Consider the following 26,313-nt stretch of genomic DNA (forward strand, 5'->3'; position numbering starts at 1 on the left):
CGCATGAGTTTTACAGTCATGATGTACTTGAACTCTTAATCTTAGCCATAGATCTCCAAGGTAAATTCCAGCTGTTTAACAGAATTTAAATATGTACATCACAATAAGAGATATTGATATTTTCCGTCATTAAATATTGATGATAAAAGTTTGACACTTTTAATTCAAGTGGTCATTGTGGGGTCGGATTTTTGCCGAGCTATATGACAAGACAGGCACTGAGTAGCAGAATTTGACATCAACTTGCTGAAGTACTAAAAGGTGCAAAACATCATTTTGCATCACAGCAGTGTGTAAATCATATCAGCCCCTTACCATTTTTCTCCTCCAGCAGCCACGTGTTGCTGAACAGTGTATCCAAACTGGGCTTGTTTAGGGCCTTTGATGATCCTGGGGTTCTTTGTGTCGATATTGAAGCAGTCGTGGAAGCCTTAAAAAAGAAAAGGCAACATTCATGAGCATTGGCTAAGAAGATGCCATTAATGACCTGATGTCTAGTACCTAGTTCTATAATAGCGTTAGTGTAATACACAGAACATCCAGTTTTCAGTGCCACGTAGTAGTATCTCAGCAGCTTTATCGATGTCTGTAATGAAAGGAGCATTCACATTAACACTGATTAGACCTCAGCATCTGGCCTAAGTGCAACAAACTGCTGCAAAGTCATCCTTGCTCATCATTAAAATAAGCCCTACTCTGTCTTGTGTCTGTTTGTCCCCCTGCACAAGTCTAAACACAGACTTTCCTCATAAAGAAAACAGATACTAATCGTTTACGTGTTGCAGAGCAGCTGAGCGGTCTGTCACATTTGACTGATATTCTTCTATCAGACATCTGCAGACCCAGACAGGTTTTGGTTAAGCAGCATAGTATCAACATTACCACCTACATGACCAACATTTTACTTCCATAAGAACTTTTTTCAGGCACCAATCTGGCATATAATATATAAGAGACCTAAATCTGATCTAAGACCGATGTAAAATCTGTGATTTACATTTCAGCGGTGAAGGAGCCGAAAAGGCTCTCAAAATGTCATTCATTCGAAGAAATTATCTAACACCTGCATCATATCAGTACCTAATATCTTGCAACTGCAATTAGATGATAGGTAAAGAGCCTCTGCAAGGAGTTTTGCTTATAAAATTGCAGTTAATAGAAGGTTAAGTGTAACCTGACAAGTAGTAGGAGGGTAAAAAGTAAAAGCTGCTGTGGGAGCTGATCAAAGCAAATCTGTTTTTCTGATTGTGTGTCTAAATTTCTCTTACACCTTTTGACAGCTTACCAGGTGGGAGAAAAGAGCAGTGAATGTCTGTTTTCAATTAAAATACCAATTGCAGAAGTTTTTTTTTTTTTCCTTCATCAGATTCTGCATGCCACCAAGTTAGTGTGCCATTATGGCTAATTAATGGTGATAGCATTATTTGGCTTTTCAATTTCCATCAAAAGAGGAGGACTCTGTCTCTGTGTGAGGACTTGAATGTGATGAGATTTTCCTTTTGGCAGAGAAGAAGGGGAAAAACGTAATCGTCTACCACCCTGACTTCCTCTTGATCCATCTCCGTCTTCTACTTAATCTCCTGCTGATCTCGGTCTCACCAGATCCCAAACTTATGGTGAGTCTGTGCTGATCGGTGTTGCTCTATTGATGTTTCACCTACTCTACACTCACAGATCATGTGCATCTTTACAGTAGGGCTTAATGATACTCTAAATCACAAAATATACTACGTTAGATTGGGAACTACTACACCATTTCAGCGCCCCAAAAAAATGCATTAAGAAAAGAAGGTTACACTTTACTTGAAGGTATCTACATAAGAGTGACATGACACTGTCATGAATGTATAAACAAGTCAAAAACGTTTATGACATAACATCATTTGGTTTTTGTCATGACAAGTTATGGTTAGGGTTAGGGTCCATGTGTCATGTCACTCTTATGTAGATACCTTCAAGTAAAGTGTTACGGAAAAGAAAGTAGGGGGGAAAGTTAAGCAGACGTTATGCTTAATGGGACAGAGAGATTTGTTCTGTAGAAGTTGAAGATTATTGCTTCAAAAATAAAGGGTTTTCTCACAGTGTAGGATGCCCAACTGAGCTGAAAGCACAAAGGCCTCTGCTTTAAACAACTACAAACTCCCCCGCTTATTACTTCTCTGTGGCTTTTGTCCACACACTGTTGGGCTTATTCAATCCCTCGCCCTCACGCTAAATAACCTCACTCTCAGCTGACTCCCCATCTGTGAGGCTCTGGGGTCACGTCAAGTTAAATGAGCCTTTTTTTTTTCCTGCAAGGGGAAAATTCAGTTAAATGTAAACAACAAGGTGAAGGAATGCTCAACAGTTGGAAAACATGTAAAATTCAAATTAACCCATAACAAATGACAGCTGAGGTCAAATTCAAGACAGTTGAACCCAGGGTTCTCTTTTAATGATGTGAAATGTGAATATTGTCTAGTTTCTTTAATTCTCTATGACAGTAAACTGAATATCTTTGAGTTGTGGTCAAAACAAGACAAGACATTTTCTGTCTTTTTATAGACCAAACAACTTATTGATTAGGGTAATCGAGCAAATAATCAACAGATTAAAAGGATAATGAAAATAACCGTTAGTTGCAGTCCTAGTGAGTTTAGCATCTGTTTTCACTTTTATCGCAATGATACTCATCTGCATTGCCAAGATAAACAGAGAAACCCAAGTTGCCCACATTACATAACTGTCTAATTGATGTCAAGGACTGTATGTCACAAAACCTCCCATACGTAACAATGTGTACCAGTCTGCCATTATAAAAACTACAGCTGAGTCTTTTAAACACCTCACAGGAGCGTCTTGCTTTTCTTGGCTATCCATGAAAAACAATATCTATTATCTAGCCATCAGTTAGTTGGAAAAAAAACTTTGGCTTTCGAAAAAAACAGAAACAACATTTTGATAGATGAAATTGTGCAAAACTTCTATATACATACATACACACATTGTGTTGGTTTAGAGCTGTGTCAAATGCAAAAGCTTGTTGTGTAGCAGTTTGTGGTTTTACTCCAAAGCCAACCCCAAGAAAGATTTAGCTTTGGAGGCCCTTTACGGTGCCAGTATACTTCATAAGTACTGCTAGTCAGATGGTACAATGGCTTCGGAAACTATTTGAAACGTCAAATTTTGGGGGGGGAGGTGATTTTACTTTATGTAGTTATTGGCCATCTGTGCAAAGTAAGAACTATTTCTATCACTTTTATATTATCAACCGAGTAAAACAATATGAATCCCTTTAAGGTGACTGTGCAATGCTATCCCTGTATTTAAACGATTATTTCATCTTCCTCCTCTTTGTGTGGCCCTTCGGAAAATACTTTTAGCTTCCGACGTGGTCAGACAACACGTCGTACGGACTACTTATTTTCTAGCATAAAAAGAACTAGTCTGGGCCATGTGTGTTTTTGTTAAACCCGACCTCTGACAGAACTCACCAGAAACTCTGATTCTTTCTGTTATTTCCATCCGGTCTTTCCTTTTTCCTCCTGTGCATTTATAACGCTGATTCATAAAGCTCTGGCATATGCGCGCATTTTTCACTCAAGTTGAATAATTTTTAACTCTCGCAGACAGATTTGCATTAATGTGGTGAAGTCGCGTCCAATTCTGTAATTCATTTTGTGTTCTGTCTGAACACACGTTTATGAGTTGATAATAGAACATAAATAACTTGGCTAATGGTGGAGCTTTTTTGTTATCTAAGATTTGCACACTAATTGTGGGTTCATTGCCACTATAAAAGCATGTTCTGTGAGGAGGATGAACCATAGACAGTTAAAGAAATGGAAGCACTTTTCTGGTGATGGCTGAGCGTTGCGCAGCCTCAAATTGGGCTTGACGATGTAGATATGCTTCAGATGTAAATTCACTCTCAAAGTGACGCCAAAATGAATGGTAGTCAATGGAATGCTGGCAGAAGGTGATGACTTGTTAGCCTATGAACTTCACCATAGGAGGTACGCTTTTCGGATACTTGCTTACCCCCTTGGGATGAACATCCCCAGCACTTAAGCATCTGGTGCTCCACCTCCAGCTGAAGGACAATCATTGTCATTACTTCAGAACAAGGAATTACATTTGAAATGTAAAGGGTGAAAGCATGCTTTACTATCTTAAGTAAGTAATGGGGTCGTATCATGACATTTCAACAGTAGTTAAATGTGTTAAATGTTTTTGTGCATCAGCTGGTCAAACTCCCATCAGTATTTCTATATAACGCTTTTTAGTCCAGATTAAAAGTGCCCATGTTCTAAAACACAGTACTGTAGTAGTACAAAGTACATCTGCAACAAAGCTCAGCTTTTTGTTTGTTATACAGCAGAAAAAGATGCATTTGTTTGGGTGAGCAGTTGTTTGCACTTTAAAGCAAAGGAGAGGTTACATGTTGAGCAGCTGTATTCCTTAAAGAAAAATGGTCCCCCAACAGAAATGTGAAGTTGTCTGCATTCCTTAGATACTGAATAGTTTGGAGTGTTAATCAGTTGTCCAAACAAATAGCAAACCAAATATCTACTCCTACTTTTTCTCAGCAAGTATCAGTAAACCTGAGACTGAAATTGAGGGTTTTGGGGACTGCAGGCAGTGTCAAAAACATCACAACCCCAATTTTACCACAGCAGGACATTATGGGAGTAGAGTGACCTGCCACAGAGTGAATGAGTCATTCATTTTTCAAGGCTGTCAAGTGACCAGGAGTATATATCACCCTGATTGGCACAACTATAGACCATTTGTTCCATTTCATGAAAACCTCCATTAAAATAAATGGCCATCTCGGTCATGCAGACTCTTCATGTAAATATTGACACATTCTCCACATTACTTATTTCCTGTTGTATGAATGGTTCACATGTTCAGCTGGTGTTTGATCCTTCCCCCAAACATCCTCCGGTTTCTGTTTATCCAGAAACAAAAAAGGGGTGACTGAAAATAGATTGTTGTGAACAGATAGGTGTATGAAAAATAAATAAAGATCAGTTGGTAACTCTTGACAGTGTGGTGCAGCATAAATCATTTTACAAGTGAAGGGCAGTGGGCTGTACCATTTTAAAGTCTCTCCATCATTGTTCAACTGGAGCACATCAATGTTAAAAGTTCTGGTAAATGAATTTAAAATAAATTCCCAAAGACGCAATCACAGAAAAACTGAAGTCTAAGACAGGGAAAGTGTCAGGGTGAAAGCATGAGAATGGAGGTGATCCAGTTTCCATTTCGAGCTACTAAAGAGCAATTTCATATTCCCAGTAATATCAGCAGCTTTTAACGTAAGGTCAGAGTCTTGCTGGGTTTCCTGTGTACCGGCTTCCATGCCCAGATAAATAAACCTCAGGCCGGTGGCTGCCGGTGCGACCCACATTAGTCCGCTGCTGCCTTTGGCCCAACACCAAGCTGCAGGAGCTCCACCGCACAGACCCACTGACATAGAGCAGCTGTGCGAGTTGCATTGTGCAAACTGCTGGCTTGTAGACATCCTCCTATCAGACAGGCATTCAGTTTGTTTATTAGTTGATACAGTGTAATGTGGTTTAGGATTGATAAAAACATACAGTAGATCACAATGATGTGTGAGTGTTTAGACACTGCATTACGACTGCATCTGACTGAAAATATAAGAACAGAGTCTTCACATAAAATACATCTCAAAAGCAACAGTACCATTGTTCCATTGATCAATTCTGGGTTTACGTTACAATGGTTTTCTCTGGAAAGATACTTCACACTTGACAATATACTTTGAAAGATTTTGGCACCTTATATTACATTTACCCCACGCCAATGTAAATACTCTGGGAAGCACGGGTATCTAAAACCAGATCCGCATCAGCCAACAGGGCACTGATTAACAAGCTATTAACCCTCTGAGCCAACAAAAGGCCCTCCAGAGGATTCAAACCAAGTCTCTAGGGTATCGCAGTACAAAACAAGTATCACCAGCTATTACACACAACTACATGACAGTCAAGACATATGCATAGAGTTAGCAAGCGGTAAGTTTGTTATTACAGAAATAACATGACATGGATTTATTTATAGGTAGAGTATTAATTGCTTTTGGCAAGTGTAACGTTAACTAACTGTAATACTCAAACTTCAACAGCCTGTTAATGTTGTAAAACTACTACAACTATTGATTCATATGCAGGTATTTTACGATACGATCTGACAGCAATTCAACCTTTAATGCTTTAATAATTCATTTTGCAATCCATAATAATTCATTTTGATGAGACATTTTAATGTTAACTACCCCCAGGACATCTGTTGTTACTAACATATCGAGGCTCAGTAAATGCCAACTCACAAGACCCACTTTTAATAATAGGATCTGGACACAGATCCAAAAGGCAGTCGACACAGCATGAAGGAATGTCTGACCAAATTACACCACCAAAGTATAATTATCTGTAATCAATCAAGATATTGTACAAAAAAGTAATAGTATTAAACATAACCTCCACCCAGATTTGTTGGCAAAGGTACAGTAAATACCTGGGACTGCCAATTACATGTAATTGATTTTATAAAATGGTAATGGAAATTACTAGACTGGGTAAACCCAGCCCGATCTGCCGGCGATTTGATTTCGCCCTGCAGCTCAGGCTGGAAACCTGTACGTTTTTCTATCCTGCTTCCGGTACAAATTTGTGGGAACCAATCACAAACTGGCTTATCCACCTGGTGCGCTATTGGCTGGCAGGTTTAACACGATGACTATAGAGAAGCGTCCAAGCAACTTTTTGTTTACATTCAACAAGCCGGCCACCATGCAGCAGCACTCCATGGCAGCAACCCGTTGATGCCGCTGTCACAGCTACGTCAAACAGATCGTTGGTCTGATTGGTTGAAGGACTATCCCGTTGATCACGCCTCTTGTGCAGTAGAAAATACAGAGCAGACTCCCCAGACTAATGTTTAATCTTAAAAGATTGATCTTGGTCTGGTGATAGCCAGACTAGGAATTTACCAATTTTATACGAAAAGTGTCCATGCAACAGGAAACTTCACGCAAGGTTGGGTCAAGTGTTTACCACACTAATCAACATTTTTTACATAAATCAATGTGTAATGTAAACAGGGTTGCGAAAACCAAATTAAATAATTATCATCCAACTCCAATGAATTATGAGCCGTTTTAGTCAGGGGTTGCGTTTGCAAATTTTTGTTCAGTCTCAGCGCTCTCATTAACCACATACTTAGCAGCAACAGTAAACAGTCTTCTTTATTAAAGAGACAAGTCCCCCCAAGACAAACAACAGCATCAATTGTTTCAGCAAATGCCCCAAAACTACATTGATTTACGTTCAAGCAGCAAAGCCCTTAAGCGGTCGTAAGAATTATTAGTCTTGTCCGTTGATAGCAAAGAAGGAAGCTGAGTGACATTACTATTGAGTCACAAAGTCTGCATAAGGGAAGAGGTCCAGGTGGTTGTAGGTGTTGAAAAAACTTCGGACTCGACCAAGTTGTTTTTGTGCCTAAACACTACCAAACCTTAACCACAGCATTATCACATCATAAAACAGATTCATTATTTAACAGTGATTTGGCTGAGTGTTATGGAGGACAACATTAAGGAGAACAACTCCTCCGTTGCTCATGAAATAAGGCAGTGGCAAAATATATAAAGCTTCATGCTGGTGAAACAGCTAAGCATGGGTGATTCTGAATACAACAACGGTTATAAGTGGATGATGATGCAAAAACAGCCTCCTGAATTTCCTTTGGGAAATGGCCATGACATAATTGCTAGCATGCACTTTGAGATTTACCCATGAAGAAAATAATGGACTTGGCATCTATGTCATTTATTATCAGGACAACTCATGCAGTATTATTGTTTACTTAATCCAGTCAGAATCTGGCACAGTGTGATTCTGCTTTAATGGAACATACATTTTTTATTTTAAAGGGCCTCCAGTTAGATCATTTATATGAGTATGTCAGTAATTAATTAGCATTGCACTCTTCACGACAGTGAACATCTAATAAAAGGAGGAAATTCTAAGTTTACATAAGAAATAAACTTGTTGAGTTGACATATCCTGCTGGAATAGTGTTTGATGACATGTGCTTTATGAGGACAAATCTGGTGAATGTATGGAAGAAAAGAAGAAGAAAAGAGTATCTTCATGTCAAACTGTAGTTTTCTGAGGCAAATGGCACCTGCTGTTTAGATGTGTCATCTACGTCTATGAGATGGCCTGACTCAAAGTTACCCGGATTTTATTCAATTCAATTTTATTTATAGTGTCAAATCATAACAGGAGATATCTCAGGACACTTTACAGATAGAGTTGGTCTAGACCTCACTCTATAATTTACAAAGACTCAACAATTCCTATGCACGGATGAGATCATTGGTCCAAAAGTCCCAGGATTCCACAAACGGCAGACTAAAATGCAGCCTCCTTCTTATGTGCCTGCCAAAACATATCCCACCACAGCCAGCATTGAGTATTTCTCCGCAGACTCCAGCTACAAGGTCAGTGTCTCCCTCACTGTGGCATCAGTCCAAAACTTGTTTACAACAAATTCCAAAATAAAACCAAATATTTACAACAGCGATTTCCTCTGCTGCATTTCCTAGTTTTGTGTTAGTTACCAAATGTCTAAATCGAAGATTCATTTATTTTTTTCCAAAAAATTCCAATCTTGTAGACCTGAATATTAACCTTGGGGTGACGCAGCATCCCAGAAAATTTGTAAATAATTTCAGCTTCATTGTTGAGAAAAACTGTTCAGCATGCACAGTATTGTATGGAAACTTTTGCCAACACAGTATGTTAACAATGTGGTAACACTCTACACTATGCTGAGCTCCAAACTTAACTATGAAGAGATCTCTACTGTAGCGCTGCATCTGTTGCTTAAAGGTCTACACAGTATATTTGAAGGGCGCAGTGGGTTTTATTAGTTTTGAAAAACATAAATCCTATTCATTTGGTGACTTTTATTCACTCTCTGTCTCTCTCTCTCTCTTTCTTTCCTCCTGTTGAGATATGTTACTGGTATAGTGATTTCACCAGTAATTGACCACAGTTCTGGCTGAGCACCAACAACTCTCCAGTCACTGGAAACTTGACTGTGAGAAGATAGCATCAACTTTCATTTGAGAAATCATGCCTGCTTCCAATGAAACATGCAGCACCTCTGTAGACCTGAGGGGCACAACATATCATTCAGTAAAGCCTCTGAGCTCTGCCCTTCCCGTCTCTTACCATGATACTGGGTCAAGATGTCAGGTTATGATGTCATTGATACAGAGTCATTCACTCACTCAAGATATTCAGATAGTACTGTTGTCAATACGTTGACATAAAAAACCTTTAAAAGCAGCAGTCTCAAAGTTTCCAGTTGCTGTTGGAACAGGTCAAAGTATACTGTAACTAACAATTAGAGAACCATTATTATACTGCAAAGACAGAAGGTCTGATTCATACATCAGCACAACTCAAGCATGTAAGGATACATACAACACACACACACACACACACACACACACTAACATACATACATAAACACCTTTCACTCACCTAACTGCTGGCTGCAGATCCAGAGCAGGAGGAAGCAGTAGTACTCCATATGTTTGCCGGTGCAAGCGTGCATGCATGTGTGTGTCTGTGTGTGTGTGTGTGTGTGTGTGTGTGTGTTTGTGTGTGTGTGGGTGAGGGTGTGTGTGAGTGATGACTGCTGTGAGAGTGTATGTGGTGGGCTGAGCAAAAGAGAACCAGTGGCGGGCACAGTTAAAGATCTCACTCTGATTGACTCTAAGTCTAAGTTAAAGCGCTGCCTATATCTTGGGAAAGTAGGAGGGGACTGTAGAAGGAGAAGAAGGAGGAGGTCCATTCTGACATAGCAGGCAGGAATACTCAGCCTCTCACACATTCATTCAACTGACTTTGACTGGGTGAATACTCTCAAATGGATCATTAAAGTGGTGGAATGAAACAATGTACATTTATTCAAGAACTGTACTGCACTAAAACTTTGACGTACTTGTACTTTACATGCTACTTGCGTCTTCCCTACATTTCAGAGGGTAAATATTTTACTTTTTACTCCACTACGTTAATCTGACACTTGGTTACTTTTTATAAAAACAATATGCTTACTACAACAATAAAATGCTCTTACAAGTATTCGTTAGTGATAAACACAGAATAATATTATACTTTATAATATGGTGATGGCGCAGTGGATATGACACATGCCTTTGGTGTGGGAGATCTGGGCGATACATCAACCAATGTGTCCCTGAGAAAGACACTTAACCCTAGTTGCTCCAGAGGTGTGCGACCTCTGACATATATAGCAATTGTAAATCGCTTTGGATTAAAGCCTCAGCTAAATGACACTATAACACTGTGAAAGTAGACATTCTGTATGTTTAGTACTTTTACTTTTGATACTTTTAGTACATTGCTGATAATATTTCAGTTTTTTTTTTACTTAAGTATCATTTTGAATTCACGACTTCAGGACTTGTAATGCAGTATTTTTGGACCACTGTATTTCTACTTTTACTTAATAAAAATATCTGAGTACTCTTTCCACCACTGGATATTTATGATGACATACATTTAAAGGAATTGGGTTTTGAGCTGTTAAGATGTGAATGAATTAAAAGTGTCAATCTTTTCACTACAAGTTTCAAATAAAAATGTGTCAATCAGAGCTAATTTGTACATTATAGTTATACGTACATGTACAAGTCACTTAACAGAAAAGTGTGATATTTACTTCACAGCTTGGAAGACAGCAGTGTTTCTTGATAGAGAATGAAATTAAATCATGAACCAAAAAACATTTCCAAAGATATTTCAAGTGAATCTGAAGGAACATACAGTAGATCAGTATTTTTTCAGATTACAGACCATCAGACTCAAGCTATGCACCACAAATGCTAAAAAACACACCGGGCGCGTTAACGCTGCGTAACCGTCACGTTAGCGTCCTGTAGTGTTGCGTACGCACCCGGTGTATTTTCACGGTTAGAAATCACCCTGCCACGTCTGATTGGTGTGGCGCATTTGCACGGGATAAGCGAAGTCTGGCAGTATGTCAAGGCTCTGTCAAAATATTAATTTCTAACTGCCACCACAGCCAGTATGACCCCAAATCAAGATACTGATTCGCACGGGACTAATATTAGTAAATGACCTCTGTGTTTTGCAAAATATGGTAGGTAATTTGCAGTACAATTTTTACTTGACATTACGAACATGGCAGATTCACACAGGATTAAAGGTCCTATGACATGTTACTTTTTGGATGCTTTTATAGGCCTTAGTGGGCCCCTAATACTGTATCTGAAGTCTCTTTCCCAAAATTCAGCCTTGGTGCAGAATTACAGCTACTACGAGCCAGTCCCACAATGAGCTTTCCTTAGTATGTGCCATTTCTGTGTCCGTAGCTTTAAATGCTATTGAGGAGGAGAGAGGGGGGGCAAGGTGGCGGGTGGGGGTGTGGGTTTTGACCAATATGCTACGCTTGCCAAGCTGTTTATAAGCTATGATGTCTCTCTTTATCAGGGGGGAAAATCGGGGAAAAAAAAAAAAAAATCCCCTTATGACATCATAAAGGGAAGATTCCACATTGGCCCATCTGAACTTTCATTTGTCTTGCCTCGCCGAAATACTTCCGCCAAACCACTAACGTTATTCAAACAACACTGAAGCAAGCTGACAGCGGAGCTACGCCCACTTTTCTACAACAACCTAATGTTACCAGTGGTCAAGGTAGTGTTTAAACAGCAATCTTACAACTATTTTGTTTTGAAAAGGAAGCATGTTAAAGTTGTTAGTATGTGTATTTATTTAATTAAGTTTATTTTACTACTTAGATTCTGTAACTGTTTCATGCATTTTTATATTCTGACAGTACTGAATACTGACAGTAAAATAAGCCATTATAAACCTATATAAAGAGCCAGTCAAGCTAAAGAAAGAAAATACCGTGATATACTGGGAAACCACCAGAATCTTAAAAAATACTGTGATACAAATTTTTGGTCATACCGCCCAGCACTACACTGGGGGACCATAGGCAGGCTAGGGGAACTCATATTAATGTTAAAAAAAACCTCATAAAGTGAAGTTTTCATGCCATGGGACCTTTAAGATTAAATAGTCCTCTGTGAATAATGCTATATTCATTCATGTTTTCTTTCGTTCTGTCAGGCATGTCAGACAGTGTAATTACCTTAAGGTGCTATATGAATAAAATACACATAAAACTGCTAAAAAGCAATCTTTTTTATATTACCAATGGGTCAAATGACTGTGTAATGTGAAAGGTGTTGCTCAACTCTGCAGTTCCCTTTTACGGAATGCAACTTTAATGTTTTGATACACCTTCACCTCTCTCGGTAGCGTCATTGTCAGCTGCAGCAGGCATGTTATCATCATGTTATCTCATACCCTAATATGCTATGGAAGGACAAAGTTAGCGACTAGATAGATAATGGAGCATTTAGCAGTTAAAGGGTCCAATATTTCCCTCTAAAATTAGCAAAGACCAAAACTCTTTGTTAAGTAAACTTAAAAGCTGCTAATATGTTAAGTGTTGTGTTCACAGCTTGTTCTACTTGGTACTGGATAAAGTGAACTAGGAAGAAGCTGCGTCTTAGATTTTAAAATGACAGAATGAAAGGATACTACAGGTTTAGGTTGATAGTAAAATATAGTGTAGGAGCCCTGAGGTGATGCTTACAGGAAGTAGTGAATTAAGATGATAGATAAGAATAAGTAGCCTTTAACAAATAGGTGTAGTGTACATCTTTCCTTGAGTACCACACAAAGTATCCTGGGCAGAGAGGCGGTCAAACAGCCCATATGAGACTCTGAAGTGCCTCTCTAATAGAGGTAATCCATGTCACACATCCAGATCTGACATCTATCCTCTGAGCAGCTGTCTATCTGAAAATCTTTCAAACTGATAAATATACATCTTCAGACACTTGCTCTTGGTTTGCAATCAGCCCTTCTTTTTTCAACACAGAAGCAACCTCAGATCACATAAATCAAGGCAGTGTTTGTGCTAAACAACTTAGGATAACCAAGCCTTAAGAAACAAAAAAAGAGACTTGCTTTCATCAAGGGTGCTTAAAAGCTCATTGGTTTTTTTCCCCTTACTTTACTACTTCTCCTCAGCCGACTGCAGGCCCACTTGTTTCTTTCAAGTCAGAAAATAAAGCCTTGTGCCTGTCAATGTGCACATAGCACTGCAGATGTAAATTCCAATGGGCAGGGTTCTTGAAATGAGTAACTGCACCAGGTGTGTGAAAGTAAGTGATACTCCAAGGCTGGATATATTACAAATGTCTGCATTTGATGTTAGGACTTTTCATCTGTCTAAAAAGCATCAACATGATATTATGGTGTGCTTCCTGCTGACATTATATTGTTTTAAGGCAAAAGAAATTCTACAGGGTTTTCCAGGTTACATCACGAGCATACAGTGATTTCCTCAGGCAGACTAACAAGACAATGCAACAAAGAAATGTTTTAAAAGGCAGCATTCCTGCCCATCAAACTCTATCAAAATAAAATGTTCCCAAATTGGAGGGGAAAATGAGAAGTTATATGGGTTTAGCAGTCATAAAGTTCTTCATGAACATGAAAAGTTTCATAACAAGGATTGTTTCATCCAGTATTGTGGGTACAAACTCATAGCTCAAGAATCTCCCACTGTCAGCTTGTAAGACACACGATAGATCAGAAGGGACCCTACAATTAAGATCTGGTGCTCTGAATGAATGAAGGCAGTGTGCCAGTGCAGTTAAGGAGTTGGGCTCTACATGTATTTGTCAGTGTTTCAAGACCAGAGGGGGGTGGTGGGGAATTCTCCCCAATGCTTTTCTGCTAACCTAAATTGCCATGCAGATATTTAGCTCGGTCGGTAAGGGGGGACTGGGGGTAGGGGGACTGGAGGTGATCTAAACGGGGAGTAAAAAATTGGGTTTTGAAATTCTTTTTCCCTCTTCCAGCCCATATAAGCCGTACAGACTCCCACTGTCAAGTGTGGCCTGAAATCAATACTGCACAGGAGCTGCATTTACCTCACCTTCTCAAGGTCCTCGCCAACACCATACCACAACTGCAAGCAATTACTTTAATCACCCCAGGATTATCTGTTTGTGTGCAATATATATGGACTGTCTCCTCAGGCTAGAACGGGAGCTTTAGCCAGACACAGGACAAGTCCTCTGGGATCAGACGTAAAGAATCAAGTAGCCAACCCCCATAAGAGTTCAGGCTGGGTGCGTGCCTCATATTAAGACCCAGCATCTATAACCCATCATAATGTTGTCACGTTTGAGGCCCCCCAAGGCTGGTCTTTGGAGTTTTTATTCAACTTCTTCTGCATTGCTTCTTTCTGAAACATTATTACTTAAGCATTAGCTCAGGCCACGGAATTCTTCAGTGAAACGGAAGCTGTTTACATTTTTCAAGCTGCTCTTTAAAGATGCATTGCTTGATTTGTGACCACTAGGGGGGGAGGTAAAACAAATACACAATTCTCCCCAATGCTTTAATGCTAACTAAAATTGTCATGTAGGTTGTTACATCACTGTCAGTGGGAGAAGGAGACTGGAGTCGCAAAAAAAATAAATAATTTTGACAGCCCCTTGGTGCATCTAAATTTGCATTAATAGCTCAACAATTCCAACAATACAAGTGCAATAACATTGCAAAACAAAACAAAAGCAACTTCAGTCCAAAAATATTGTTCTCTGCACAGATACAAATAGCAATGTATATGAACACCCCTTAGAGCTAAAGACAGTACTTTCCCTGACGCTAAACCTGCCAATAATAAATGCTATACAGTAGACCTTTGTTTTTAAAGCCAAGCGGGCACAAATACTTTTCAGTTTTGTTGTAAACGAAGAAAACTATATCTCTCTCACTTCTCCGCTCCTCTCTCAGATATCTCTCGGTCTCCGAGGATGGAATTCCCCAAAAGTACATGGGATCTAAAGCACCAAAACAATGCAAGGAAGTGTTCACCCTTTGACTCAAATAGATGAACACTCTGGGGTTTGAAGTCTCCACCATCGACTGACACTGGAAGGTCCATATGCAGTCTTTATGCCCATAGTCCCATATCCTGTCGTCAGAAGTCATCTCCAGTTCTCTGTTACTGCCTACGATATTTCTCGGAAATTGTTCTTCAAACATTCAACTGTACATGCTGAAGCTTATGGCCCGTGGAGAGGTTATTTTCCACTAATCACAGCCAAGTAAGGCAGGGGCAGGATGAAACAATGAATGGTTTTTAAAGCAATAGAGCACCCACACAAAGCCCTCCAAGGAGCTTTTTGAAACATGTTGCTGTTTCAGCAGCTTGTTTTTGGCCCAGTATCATCTTCTGTGAGGACGGCAGGGAGAGACTACTGCACAGTTCCAGCAAGTAGCCCTGCTTAAAGCATTAACCTCGAGAAAGTGTTGGGAGATCATCTGCGGGAAGCTCTCTGTCAACCATTATGTGCTGTAGAATACATGAACCAAAGAAGACTTCCATCTATTATCCAAAATGTAAAAATGGTTTGACAGGTTAAAATCATAGGTTAACATTTCTGTATTCTTTTTTTTGCCTTTATTGGCTAGGACAGCTTAAGACAGGAAAATTGGAGAGAGAGGGGATGACATGCAGCAAAGGACCGCATGTTGGAATCAAACCTGGGCCGCTGTGGCAAGGACTGAGCCCCAGCACATGGGTCGCACGCTCAACCAGGTGAGCTACCAGAGCGCCCACATTCTGATGTAAAAAGTATTTTTCACTCATTTCAATATGTAATATATTTCATGTATATTTCAGATCTGTAATTTAAGCAAACCTGCCAACATTTTCTATTACTATTAAGTCCTGCTTTTAAAATGTTTCTTAAATAAGGGCTCTTAAATCATAAGCACAAACATGTTTTTACAGCAATAAATCTCTAACAATACAATCGTTTTTGCAATGTATTTTTTTTGTATGCTAACCAGACTACACTTTTCAGATATGATGTGGTGAAGTAAAAATAATAATGTTCCTCTTACAATCATTTTCCTCTTTGAAATGTTAAAATAAAAAAAGGAAAAATACAAAGTTGCACAAATAACTCAAATGTATACTTAAATGATGTAATAAAGTCAATCAACCTTGTTCATTTATACTAAATCAAATGTTAAAGCTGTAATCTCCAAGATTTTAATTTAAATCAATGTCTGTTAAGTCACCATCTGTTGCTGAAGGAGCTAACAAAAAGATGATTGAGCTGATAAAAAAGTATTGCAATATTTATATATGTGCAGTATTACAAACTGGGTGTCTGGCATGAAATCACCAGGAAAAAATGCTTTTCTGTTTTCCTCCTTTTAAATGTATACACACAAAAAATGGAGCAAACTATTCTGAAAACTTGAAACATGTATCAACAAGACTCCAGACCATAGCAATAGAATGAGATTATTCTATTTCAAGTGAAGTCAACTTTATTGTCAATCCTGCAATATGTGCCAGACAGCAATTGAAAATATGTTTCTCTCTGACCTACGGTGCAATAAGGACACGTACAACAAGTATAATATAAAAAAAGATAAGAAATATATACAAATAAGATTAAGAAAGATAAGTTAAATATACAATTAAAAAGATAATATGTACAATACATTAACACATGCTAAATAGTGCAAAGGTAAGGCAAAATCAAACAGTACAGAAAACTAAAGATAAAGATAGTAAAATGTGCAATATTTCATTATCCAGACTGCAAACTCTCAGCAATATTCCACTGTTTTCACACAAATACAAATTCTAAATCAACCAGGACTGAAATATTAAGGATTGCCACTTTAAATTAACATATTAAATAAATAAAAACATACAGTGTCAAATTGTATCCTTGATTATATTTATTATGGTTCAAGATTTAAACCCAGGTCTTTTGTTTCACCAAATGTATTAAATCATCTTTCAGGAATGAGAGGAGACGGTCAACCACTGTTGAAGCAATGCGAGCGGATTTGGATGAGGAGAACTTGAGTGACAGGATGCAGGCCGGCAGGAATTCAGTGGTTTTTAGGCTGCCACGCAGAAATCCTGTTACTTAACAGAAGGTACGGTGTGTGTTTTAAATTATTTTTGGGGGTTAGAGAGTATCTTGAAGCCTTTCTTGCTGTTACTGTATGAGTATGCATGTGGTTTAGGAAGATTCCTCTGTTGTAGGAAAGTTATGTGTATACTCCACCTATAAGCATGATTATACTTTGATGAGTAAATAAACATAGCAAGGATATCTTTCTGTGTGTGTGCTAAACTTCAGTTGTTCTTTATTTGGACTGTGTATGTTTCCTAAAGATGGCATTTAGAATAAATACTCAATCATACATGTAAACTCAACCTTAGATCTATGGTTCTAAGCTTCAAAGACTGTCCACCCACATCTAAGTTGAAGAGGAAATACATCCCACATATCTTTAAGTGCAAGTCGTCTTTGGGAACTGCAAATCGGAAATGCAGAGTTGGCTGAAAAATAGGCAACCAACTCCCATAATTCATTTTCTTTGCCTAATTATTCCTTTTATGGTCATGGAAAGCTGAAGCAGAAAGTTACCGCAAACAAGCCAAACAGTCCTGGCACAGATAGGCAGGCACAATTCATGGCTTTGGACAATGTCTCCAAGCAATCAGAACTACGCATTTGGGTAATTATTAGGCCTATCTCATAAAATGTGCCTTTGTAGTGTTCTGTATAGAATTTGGCAAATGACTTACCCCAAGTAAATGACCTTCAGTTAGAGAATTTTTTAACCTGCATTTAGTGGCCAATAATCTACATCTTAAAAGGTACTTTTTAATATAATTTCTAACATGTTCTCATACCCAAACGGCAGACAACATTGTTGCCAATAACTCCCAAAACGACATATATGACTATTCCTTCTATTTAACATGTTAAATGGTGATACGGTGGCAGTTCAGAACACGTGATTGTTCTATTTAACGTTATGAAACGGTTACAGTTATGAACACGTGGTTAACGTTGTGAAACTAAACTACTTGGTTAGGTTTAGGCAACAAAAATACTTGGATTACGTTTTGAAAAAGATGATGGTTTTGGGTTAAATGAGTAAGTTTGACATGGACATAAGTGGACATATGGAGACTTTTGCGCTCTTTATACTACGTCACCTGACTTCCTCCTTTGCTGCCGCAATAATTACTAGAACCACTAGAGGTCTGCCTAACGTGAGGAAGGTCAGCCTATTAATATATAAATATTAGCCACAACAGCTTCATATGGTTTTGCCTGTGGTTCTTCAGCTTGCTGAACCTTTAACTTTCCTGCTGTCCATATTCACCCAACCTACTTATCCTGTTGACACTACAGCTGAATAACAAAAACCTATTAGTATCTACAGGACTCTGTTATAAGCCACTTAATAGTTTGTCAGGGGACGTAAATTCATCAGTCTTAGATGGCCTTTACTCAGCGTTTCTGAGATTTGGCATGCTAGTACTGTACTTGGGTCATCTCCTGCTATTGGATCCACATTGGAGGTCCAAATCAATTTAGGAGTTTGAAAGGGGAACAATCATCACAGGAACTATGAAAAAAATGGTTTTTAGCCAATAGTCAACTCAACTTGCCTCCTTAGTACACTGTTCAGCTCTTTTTTGTTTGTTACCATGTGTCCACTCAGCCCGGTCTCACGGCAGTTCGTGTAAATGTCAACGTTATTCTTAATCTATTGATACGTGTTCACGGAGACGTTTTTGTCGGAAAATGTGAAGTAATCTATTTCAATGGGAAGCATATTTTGTGGCCACAGCACAAAAATAGTAGGGAGTAATATAAAAAGCTGAAAATCCGCGTAGGGAGGTTGGTCGGGGTGGTGGATGGGTCAAACAACACAGGACTTTCACCCGGGCGAGCGGGGATCGTGTCCCGCGTGTGGCGCTTTGTTTCCCGGGGATGGCGTCCCTGCGTGTGGCGTTTTGTCCCGCGTGTTACTGTGGCGCGTCTCCCGACGTTTAAGGCGCCCTTTTCCCGTAAGGTTTTTCCTAAACCCAACCTCCGCCATCCCGTTATTGTGGCGCGTCCCCAGTGGGCCGCCTCACGGCCGACTCCCAACTTATGGAGCTTCGCAGCGTTTTGTCCCGCGTGTAACTGTGGCGCGTCTCCCGGCGTTTAAGGCGCCCTTTCCCCATAATGTTTTTCCTAAACCCAACCTCCGCCATCCCGTTATTGAGGCGCGTCCCCAGTGGGCCGCCTGGCGGGCTCCTCCCGGCTTATGAAGCTTCCTTTTCGGCCGCCTCCCGGCGTCCTTTCCCCGAGAAAATAACGTGATATTTACACTTAAAAAACGAGAAAAACGTCTCTGTGAACACTTATCAATAGATTAAGAATAACGTTGACATTTACACGAACTGCCGTGAGACCGGGTTGGTCCACTCCATGAATTTCCCAACAGACACAATTTCATTACTAGTTTGATGTTTATGGAACATCTCAATATATTGAATATTAAAAATGAACATATAAAGAGCCACATACAGAGAATGAGAGAAGTAAATGTTTCTGTCTGAGCTCGAGTGAGTCATTCTAACTTTTCCAGATCTCTGGCAGGGCATTGTGCAGGTTGAGTTGTGCCAGTAGCAATAGTGGGAAATAGACTAATGTGGAAACTAAACCCACACGCCACAAGATGGACGACAATGGAACGCCGCAAAGCTCACACATTCAGATTCGGGGCAAAAGCATGTCTCTCGACACCCAGCTTAAACACAAAGCCTTGCTGCACATATGGAAATTACTTCTATGGACTTAGTAATGTGCTATTTGTCAGAAAGGATTTTTCCCATTCTGCTTTCTATCAATAAATACAATAGTGCAGACTGTGAGACGGTAATAGACAAATAATACACAATCAGCTCTTACTCCTCATTTCCACCAACTGCGGAACGGCTGCGGATCAGCTGCGCTGCATGTGGGCCCCGTGCTCCGCCGTCAGTCAATACCCACCAGGTCCGGATTTGATGCATAATGGCTGCGGCCATGACTGACAGCCGAAGTCACGAGGACCCACGAGATCTCGCGAATTCACGTAGAGTAGAACCACAAAACCAACAAATTGTTTCCATCTAGAGGAGTAGAGGGGAAACAACTCGCTGTGAGCACGGTGTATTTTATTTTGAAAATTAACCGGATATTTTATTTTGTTTCGGTGCTCGATTTCCTGTCCCGCACAATCTGAATTGTGCTGAATTGCTACGGAGCTCTCCGGCGTCCGGCAAAAATAGAAGCTCTGCGTATCGCCGGACCTAGGACGGAGTCGGAACGCAGCCGTTTCCATTGACTTTAATGGAAATCTATTGACTCTGCCGCCGTTCCGGAGCGGATCCGCAGATGTTCCGCAGTTGGTGGAAATTGGGGGTTATACAAACCACATTCTTGTAGTTGTGTTACTTTCCACGACAAAAAAAAAAAAAAAATGAATTACGTTCACTCACCACATTCCTAAATCCAATCATGCAACTCACAACTCAAAAGTCCACATACTGTACAGAGACTTAGGTCATAACGTCCTGTGGTCTCACATAAACTTCTGCCTCTGTCATGTCTTCATCATGGGAGAACACACACTCCTGTTTCATTGCGTTTGCATTTACATTCATTGTGAGACAGATGGAAAAACTGTACTAGGCTTTTTTTCTCCTCTTGGAACTCAATGGAAAACCAAACTGTCTACAATTTTCTTCTTGTAATTATTAGGTTTCACGAAGCTTATACGCAATTGTCTGTTGCAGGTTGACCACTCAAGCACCAAGTTAAGTCCCTCTCACAGACTTTTTAAATCCAATCCTTATGACAACACATCAATGGTTAATGCAACACATCTTGTGGTGTTTCCAAAGGGAAAGTCTATGTGTGATGGTATTTTATGCTGTTTTACACCCTGGCAGCTACTGTTCCAACGAGAGTCTGTTTATTTTCGTACCAGGCTTGGCAGTTTGTTTGCTCAGGAGAAGACAGATTTAGTTTCTCTAACTATGTTTGTATTTTTCAAAGAACTATTTCATTTGGCAAGCAGAAGGTGTCTGCCCTATATGGGTTCTAATCCAGTGATAGTTTGTGCTGTACATTTTGTTTAAAGGGCAACTATTATATAGCATTTTCAGGATTATACTTGCATTTTGTGTTTGTACTAGAACATGTTTACATGCTTTAATGTAAAAAAAAAAAAAAAAAAACGGCCCATGGCTGCTGCACCTGTATTCATCCTCTGTATAAGACACTCTGTAGGAGCACCGGTCTCTTTAATCTCTCCTCCCGAAAAAGCCCAGTCTGCTCTGATTGGCCAACGCGCTTCCTGGATTCTCCGGAGCCTCCGCTCTGTGTTTCACTAGTTGAAGCTGGAGCTATTGCAACGGAGTAGCTATATAGCAGGACTTTGTACCAAGAAAAATCACCAATAAAAGGCTTCTAAACCAAATATTACACAACCGGACATGTCCCAGCAGTAAAGTGACCGGAATTTGGGGAGAAATGGCCAAAATTACTACTATTAGCTATGTCACGTTAGCATGTAGCTACTTAATAGTTTGCCGAATGTAGTGGAAAGAAGCAGCACTTTCTACTGTCAAAAATCGCAGATAAAGGCTTCTGAACCAAACACTACCCAATCGGACATGTTTCAGCAGTAATGCGACCCGAAATTGGGGAGAATTTGACAACATTGGCAGCCAAGATGCATGGTTTACTGCTGTTAGCCATGTAGCTACTTTAGTTAGCTCAATTAGTTGACACTAATAGAATATAGCAGTTTGGAAGGGACAGGAGTAAATGTTGGGTGTGATATTCTGGGCACAAAAATCAAGTAATGTGCAATTATGTAGGTCTGTTGCCAGAGGCCTCTCACCACCAGGCGCCTTGCCCTTAGGTCAGCCAAGGTCCCCATAGTCAGATAACCCTGTAAAATATGAAATGTAAATATAAATGTGTGAATAGGGGAAGCAATGGCCTAAAGCTACAGACATACTACTGTGTTTTCATTTTAAGACAGCATTTTGAAACAAAAAACGTTTAGGCTCCGTATCAGAAATGATCTCTGTCCATATTAACACGCCTGGCAACACATATCACATGACCATTCACATACACTGTGAATGCATGTGCCGGTGTAAACAGGAAGCAGATTTTCTAACGTCACTCTGAGGTTGAAAATCATGGATATAAAAGTTGAAAATACAGAAAATATTTTGGAGAAAGAACAACAATGGCGAAAATTATGACCAGGGATTTATTTGCTTGGACTGACGATGAGATCGAACTGTTTCTGAAAGGCATATAAGCCTACCTAACCAATAACACTGACTGATGTGCGTCATCTTTTCCAACGGTCTTTGTTTCTGCCTGTCCAGACTGCAATGCAACCCCAGAGTTTTCAAACTAAAAACAGAGACAGCAGTAGGGGTGCACGATTCAGAAAATGTCACGATTCGATATTGATTTTTAGGCTCAAGATTCCATTCAAAAATGATTCTCGATTCAAAATATGATTCACAGTATGTAAATGTAGTTACTTTTCTCATGTGATTGTAGTAGACATACAATTTAAAAGAAACAACAAATTAAATGTAGTTTGATATTACTTTATATGTCTTCATACAAAAATAAAACCTTTTGCAACTAAAAACTGCAAAGTGCCAATGTTTGGCCAGCTTTCAAATACATTTAATTCAAGTATAAAATAAAACTGTTAAATAAAAAGAGCTTTTCGTTCAGAGTTTAGTGTGGGAGTTTAGAGCATTGAAAGAGAGTGCGTTGGTTGACTGGCATGTTAGGTACTTTAGGTTGTTGTTTGTCCACGTCTTTAAATTTTGCTCTGGGTGATGGCGTACCATGTGAGTTCTCAAGTTTGTGGTGTTTCCAAAATACTTAACTTTCGCTTTGCAAAGCCTGCATATAGCATGATTCCTATCAAGTTCCGTCTTCCCCTCGAGGTTATAAAAGCCAAAATGTGCCCAAACTCTCGCCTTCAATGAGGATGGAGCAGGTTGAATAATTCTTTCTGTGAGGTTTGCCATTGTTTGCGCCGACTAACCTACTTCTGCTGCACTCGTTCTTCTTTTGATTAGTACCCAGGCATCAGTGTGACGCAGTGCCATCTATGGGAATGGCGAGCTAAACTCATTTCAGGACAATAGAATACACGCCATTACAAACGAAAAAAAAAAAAATATTAATCCATTTTTGGAATTCTATGAATCGATTTTGAATCGGTAGAGCTTGAATCGCGATACGAATGTGAATCGATGTTTTTGCACACCCCTAGTCAGCAGTGTTTCCAAATGTCTCCGTTTTGGGGGCTCGGAAACGCCGAAGTTGTGTGGACACGAGGCGTATACATAGCAAAAAATATTCGTGTGGATGTAGCCTAAAGATTAGAGGAGTGGCCTTGTGATCAAAAGCTTGCTGGGTCCCCAGACTGGGTGGGGAAAGTCAGAGTGGTGTTTGCCACTCATTATTACCACCATTGAGTACAGCTTCCCAGTGTAATTACATGCACAGCAGTAACCAGGGTATGGTCTTAATTTTTATTATTTTAGTAATCGATAATTCCATTGATTAATCGGATAAGAAATACTTTTGTTTTATTGAAGAGCAATACTATACAATAGAGTGGTTTAATTTTCGGGGAAAAAAACAACATTTTTTTTTACCTATTTAGTGCCATATTACATTGTTTTTAAAGAAAACATTTTCTGAAATGCAATAACAACCTCAAACTAAGGCATACATTAAACATACATAAACATTACCTTAAGTTGTGCAACTTAACTTTCAAAACTACAAGTTTCAACCTGAGACTGATCTGTTATATAGGCCTATATGTACAGTATATATAAGTTATACTTAACCTATTTTCATTTATTTATTTGATTACAATGCTACATAGCTCTGTTACACTTACGCCAGTAGATCGTTGATCAGCTGTTTTATTTCCAGGTCAAAAAACACTCCAGCGGAGTGGGGAAGGGCAGTTGGAGCATGCACAGACGCTTAACCCGATCTTACTCCGGTTAAGGTACATGCAGGAATACCCCGATTACTGAAGGAGGTCTCTAGGTCTGTTAACCAGGATATGAGAACTCCAACTTTAACCGGGGTAAGGTGTTTACATGGAGTTAGAGAAATCGGGGTATTGCCTTAAACCGAACATAATTGTTTCTTTAAACTGCATGTAAACGCACTGAGAGGCTAACACATCAGACTTATGTATACTGGTCGCCAAGTGCGGGACAGAAAACCTATTTAACAAAGTATCAACTATTAAAACAGTACATGTGCGCAAAGCCCTGACTGAACAACTGCAAGCCCTGTTCAGAGGACCTGAGGGGCCTAGCAGTGGTATACGGCATAAGTAGTTCACTAATATACTCTGGTACCTGTGAAAGCCTTATAGATACTTATAGATGAGGAGGATGATCTTCTATTGAATTCTAAATTTAATCGGAAGCCAGTGATGAGACACCAGAACCAGGGTGAATTGAGAACCATATGAGGTAGTCTTGCTGCTGAGTTTTGGACTTACTGTGACCGATTAACAGCATATTGGCTTAGGCAGGAATAAAGAGCATTACAATATTCTAAGGAGGACACAAGGCATGGATAACCATTTCCAACCGCTTGAAAAACAACAATGGACGTATTTTTGCAATGTTCCTCAGGTGAAATGGCAGGACTAAATAACTGCCTTGGCTCGTTTGTCAAATTTCATCTGGTAGTCAAAAGTGAGGCCTATGTTTTTGGCAAAATATTTTCCAGTAGTAGCTTCTATCTTTGCAAAATTTGTACGCAAACATTTCAAAGTCAATTTCTTCCATCGCAATACTGTAGCTGGGGAACTGAAGCCATTGTGAGGAGTACCTGGACTATAAAACAGAGGCTCTGTACATAGCTCATACAGACTCACACAGACACACATCACAGCCTTGCCAATTATAGCATCCACACTACATTAAATATATATTGAACATCACATACTGTTCACAAAGTCTGAAAAATGAGCCATGGAAAAAAGTGCACAGCTACCTTTACCAAAAACCACCAAGATATATTGCTGCCAAACAGCTGGCGTCCAGGAATGACATGTTTAGCTGGAAATACCAACTCAGACTTTTAAACTTTTTCAACGACCCCTACTGCTCTGTGATTTACAGGAAGATGGCATGATTCCAGGAGCGGGGTCCAGAGCTGCACAGGGTCCCTGCATGCTGAGCGTCTTTCCTCTGCCAAGCACAGGTAAATATGCCCCCTGTAGATGTTGACAGCTGGAACCCCCTGTTCAATTACATAGTTTATGAGCACTGAGTCCATTTTGTAGCGGAAGACTTCTGGTTACAAACATGTCTTCCGTTTCATAAAGTGCTCCTTCTGCTTTTATATCACCCGTAACGTGCCGTCTTGAGAACATCACTTTTCTCATCAGTTACAGTTCATCCTGTCTGATCCATAGACTGTTAATATTAATGGACAACACATCCGGTTCGGCGAAGTGCTGCAAATGCGGAATTGCCTTAAAGTGCCCATATTATGAAAAAAACACTTTTTCTGGTATTTGGGGTGTTCTTTTGTGTCTCTGGTGCTTCCACACACATACAAACTTTGAAAAAAATCCATCCATGCTGTTTTGTGTGAGATACGGTTTCTGAATGTGTCCTGCCTTCAGTCTCCTGGTGAGCTGTTCAAAATCGGCTCGGACTGTGACGTCACAATCGCAATGAGCTGGCTAACCCGCAACCGTTAGCTCGTAGCGTTAGCATTAGCATGCTAACGCTAATGCTAACACTAGCATGGTACCTCGTTCTCAATAGCAAAGCACTGCTACAACACACACAAGTTCACCATAATCTACAAAAGAACTACTTACGTAATGCGCCTCCATTTAGAAGTCTCCCAGCTAATCATGCCTTGTAACTGACTGAAGTTGGAGAAACAGCCTGTCTTTTACTTCTATGGAGCTAGCTAGCTGACATGATCTACATCTGAGCTACTGAGCATGTGCGAGTGCAATCAAAGATAGTACAGAAGAAGAAGAAGAAAAGAGGTCTCACTCTGTAGCTAAAACAGAAACCAGGTGAAAAGAGGATCTACAGCAGTGAGAGAGAGCTGTGCAATACAACAAAAATATGGTGTTTTTTGAAAATTAAACCATGTAAACCTATTCTGGTACAACCTTAAAATACAATTATGAACCTGAAAATGAGTATAATATGGGCGCT

The 26,313-nt window shown here is 39.6% G+C and overlaps 1 protein-coding gene across 3 annotated transcripts in view; it reads right to left on the minus strand.

The window, feature by feature from the left end:
• itga11a (integrin, alpha 11a) overlaps window positions 1-26,313 on the minus strand; it is a 72,781-nt gene that overhangs the window by 39,901 nt on the left and 6,567 nt on the right. For 2 of the 3 annotated variants that reach the window (XM_039794152.1, XM_039794151.1), the window contains one exon: window positions 316-430. Coding sequence is in view for 1 of the 3 variants with exons in the window: in XM_039794150.1 (XP_039650084.1) it covers window positions 316-430; window positions 9,570-9,642 (188 nt within the window). In the remaining 2 variants the exon portion in view is untranslated. Of the gene's footprint in view, window positions 1-315; window positions 431-9,569; window positions 9,787-26,313 lie in introns of those variants that run through there. The other variant, XM_039794150.1, reaches the window with a different exon arrangement.

The sequence above is a fragment of the Perca fluviatilis genome, chromosome 3 (assembly GCF_010015445.1).
Source record: "Perca fluviatilis chromosome 3, GENO_Pfluv_1.0, whole genome shotgun sequence".
Classification (NCBI taxonomy): Eukaryota; Metazoa; Chordata; class Actinopteri; order Perciformes; family Percidae; genus Perca; species Perca fluviatilis.